We start from the raw sequence: 3665 nt of genomic DNA, 5'->3' as shown, positions 1-3665 counted from the left end.
ACGCTGTTTCTTGCCTCCCACAAGCCGGCTGCAATGTGGACTAAGTCATACATAGCACAAGTCCCCTCCGGTACTTGAGGTAACAGCAGTTGCATCTTTTCACCTGCGCAGCTCGATCTCTCAGTGGCGAGGAGTAACGCGTGGGAGGCTCACGCTGCCCCAGACACTTCCTGATTCTACTGCGCAGGCGCACCAACCGACCTGTAGGGGTCGCTGTCCACAACGCCCGATCCCCACCCATCAGTTTCCCACCCCCTAATACGGCCAATGTGTATTAGTACGGACGACCAGCTAAACTGAAAGCAAATGTGGAGCGCTGGGCTCGAACAGGCGAGCCCAGCGTCTCCAGATTTCGTGGCGAGCCGCCCTACATACAATCATGGTTATATTAAATACAATGCAATACATTCCCTGAGGTCCCTAGATGTTCCTAGATACCAAGAACATGCACGTTTACCTTGTAGAAGTGGCGCAATCTTCCATTTACTTGGGCGTGTACTTTTAGGCGGATTTTCAGAAAATAGGGCTACAGCTTAACATGTTCAAGGGGTCAAAAGGTGCATATTACTTAGTGAACTGACCATTCCTTGTACTGTGGCCATTCACCAGTCGAATAGCCTCTATAGCCACAAAGCACGGATGGAATCAGCTCCATCAGTGACAAAGGAGGGAGAGGATGTGTGATTTGGATCAGCCTTGAAGCCTGATTACTGTTTTTGACAACCGGCTTGAGAATACAACTGTTCTCGTTCCTTTTTGCAGTATCTAATGGTGGTGAAATAGGATTTCCGACAACTTTTTTCCTATTCTGTGAGCATATCTTTGTGTGTGTGTAATGTGTCCTCTCTTGAGCATGACTAAAAATGACCGGGGTGGACTCGTGTCATGGTTCGCTTGGGCCGAGAGATCTTGGCAGCAGCCGACGTGTGGATGTTTGTCACACCGAGTGTATCGTGCAGCGTCGCCACGGTTACAGTTTGTTTATGAGAACTGGACCTGTTTTTATTTATTTTTATAAGTCCACATCATACACTGCGCTGAGTCACACGTCTCATCTCCCCATTACCTCAGTGATGTTAAGCACAGGCCAAAGCCTTCTCACTGCAAATGACCAGTAAATCTACTGTATGGGACCATATAACAGCCCCAGCCATCAGGCTCTCTCCTTCATCTCCATAGCCTCCGCAGGGTGATTTCACCACTCGTGCTAGTGAGTTATTTGGCCCGGTGATATGGCTATTAAAACTATTGGCCCTAAATCTGATCCTGTGACGGAATTGTCGGGGCGGCGTGAGGTCGGGTATGGTTGGGGATGAGGGGGGTATTTAGAGGAAAATACCCTTCATGGTATTTTTTATTTCAAAGTTGAGGGTCTTGTGGCTTTTTTGTTGCCGTGGGGACTGGGTCCTCGCTAAGCAGCCTAATGTCGTGCAAGTAGGGGTTCTCCTTTTTCCCCGCTCTCCAGGGTTCCCACAGACATTGCAAAATGAAATTCAAGCACTTTCAAGTACTTTTCTAAGCACTATTTTCCATTTTAAAAGGGCATTTAAAAGGATACAATGCACTTTTAAATGCTGTTTTTTATTGAAAGGAAAATCGGATCCAATATTTATGGCTTGAAACCAATTTACGACAATTAGTTACACTTTTGATTAAACATTTTGTTAGGACACCTTTAACACCTTGTTAAAAAAGTTGTTGCTTTCAAGGGATTCCAGGCCTTGACATTTTTTTTTTTTACAAAAACCGAGCAGTTTAAGCACTTCAAGGACCTTGTGCGAACCCTGTCTCTAGAGAGAGAGAGAGAGAGAGAGAGAGAGAGAGAGAAGCTGCGGTTAGCTTGTCTCAAGTCTCCTTCCTCTCTGGTGCATATTTTTTAAGTGACCCTCCTTGACACAGTCCTGTCTCGTCCTCTCTCTCACATCCTCTCTCTCTCTCTCTCTCTCTCTCTCTCTCTCTCTCTCTCTCTCTCTCCTCTCTCTCTCTCTCTCTCTCTCTCTCTCTCTCTCTCTCTCTCTCTCTCTCTCTCTCTCTCTCTCTCCTCTCTCTCTCTCTCTCTCTCTCTCTCTCTCTCTCTCTCTCTCTCTCTCTCTCTCTCTCTCTCTCTCTCTGTGTGTGTGTTCTCGTTGGTGTGTGTGTGGGGATATGCATGTGGCACCAAGCCACTGGGGTTTTCACTCCTTGCCTTGTTGGCAGGTTTAAGCCTCTCTCAGTAGAGAGTCAAAAGTCCCAAAATGTCCCAAAGTGAATATGCCAACTTCACACTTATTTATCAATTCAAGTAGACCCAGTGCTCAGAGCCATCCTCGCTGTGCTGAGACACACACAGACACACACACGCACGCACGCTTGCACGCACGCCTATTCAATTAACCATGAAAAAGGACAGCACATTATTATTCAAGCAGAACCGGGTTAATATCATACAACAATTTCCTTGAAGCTAAGCTAGTCTGTTTCAGCATTGGTTGTCATTAAGTTGAACCCTACTTCCCGCATTCATATGTTAATTCATTCAATTACTTATTCATTCGTGCGTTGTTGTTTTTCTTTCTCTCGCTCTCCCTCGTTTTTGTAAAAGAGCGGATTAAAAGGACGAACCGCTCTCTTCATTTAGTCTCTTTGCTGATGAGGGGATGGAGGGATCGGACAATCAAGTTGAAATAATTTTTTTTTTTTTTTTTTAATTATTTCTCAACCCCTCCAGTGTTGGAGAAGAGTGAGTTCAGGGACGAGCCGCTGTTGTTCCGTTTCTTTGCCGACGAGGAGATGGAAGGTTCCAACACCAAACACAAGCCCATGAAACACGACCTGAAGATAGCGGAGAACCTCATCGCCAAGTCCCTGCTGGTGAGGAACCAGAGAGAGAACCAGAGAGAGAACCAGAGAGAGAACCAGAGAGGCTCTCCTCCGGAGCCTAAACACACACACTGACACTGGCTTCCAATCCATTGAAAAGAGGATTTAGATACCAGGCTAACATCGGTATTGAGTATTGATTTGCGGCATTTCGGACACACAAAAGCACGTTACATGTCTCTCTAATGGAGAAACATGTTTTATATCTCAATCATTTTGTGTCTAATGACCTCAAACCGATGGTCTGAGTCTATACTGTTCAGTAAAAGCAATGTATCGGATCGGTACTGAAAAAGTCTGTAATCGGTACTGAACAAATCTCACTCACTCACTCGTTCACTCACTCACTCACTCACTCACTCACTCACTCACTCACTCACTCACTCACTCACTCACTCACTCACTCACTCACTCACTCACTCACTCACTCACTCGCTCACTCACTCACTCACTCACTCATTCGTTCACTCACTCACTCACTCACCCATTCACTCACCTCGCTCACTCACTCACTCACTCACTCACTCACTCACTCACTCACTCATTCGTTCACTCACTCACTCACTCACTCACTCACCTCACTCACTCACTCACTCACTCACTCACTCACTCGTTCACTCACTCACTCGTTCACTCACTCACTCACTCACTCACTCACTCACTCACTGACTCACTCACTCACTCACTCACTCGTTCACTCACTCGCTCACTCACTCACTCACTCACTCACTCACTCACTCACTCGTTCACTGACTCGCTCGCTCACTCACTCGCTTGCTCACTCACTCACTCACTCACTCACTCAC

The 3665-nt window shown here is 46.4% G+C and overlaps 1 protein-coding gene across 1 annotated transcript in view; it reads left to right on the top strand.

Annotated features, from left to right (window-relative positions):
- prex2 (phosphatidylinositol-3,4,5-trisphosphate-dependent Rac exchange factor 2) overlaps nt 1-3665 on the top strand; it is a 317978-nt gene that overhangs the window by 77587 nt on the left and 236726 nt on the right. Inside the window, exons 4-5 of the mRNA XM_084325913.1 lie at nt 1180-1210; nt 2708-2850. Of these exons, the coding sequence (XP_084182039.1) occupies nt 1180-1210; nt 2708-2850 (174 nt within the window). The remainder of the gene's footprint in view (nt 1-1179; nt 1211-2707; nt 2851-3665) is intronic.

Source organism: Notolepis coatsorum (assembly GCF_963971535.1).
Source record: "Notolepis coatsorum genome assembly, chromosome: 12".
In the NCBI taxonomy this organism is placed as follows: domain Eukaryota; kingdom Metazoa; phylum Chordata; class Actinopteri; order Aulopiformes; family Paralepididae; genus Notolepis; species Notolepis coatsorum.
The sequence above is the reverse complement of the archived record's forward strand: the minus strand, read 5'-3'. Positions and strand labels throughout refer to the sequence as shown.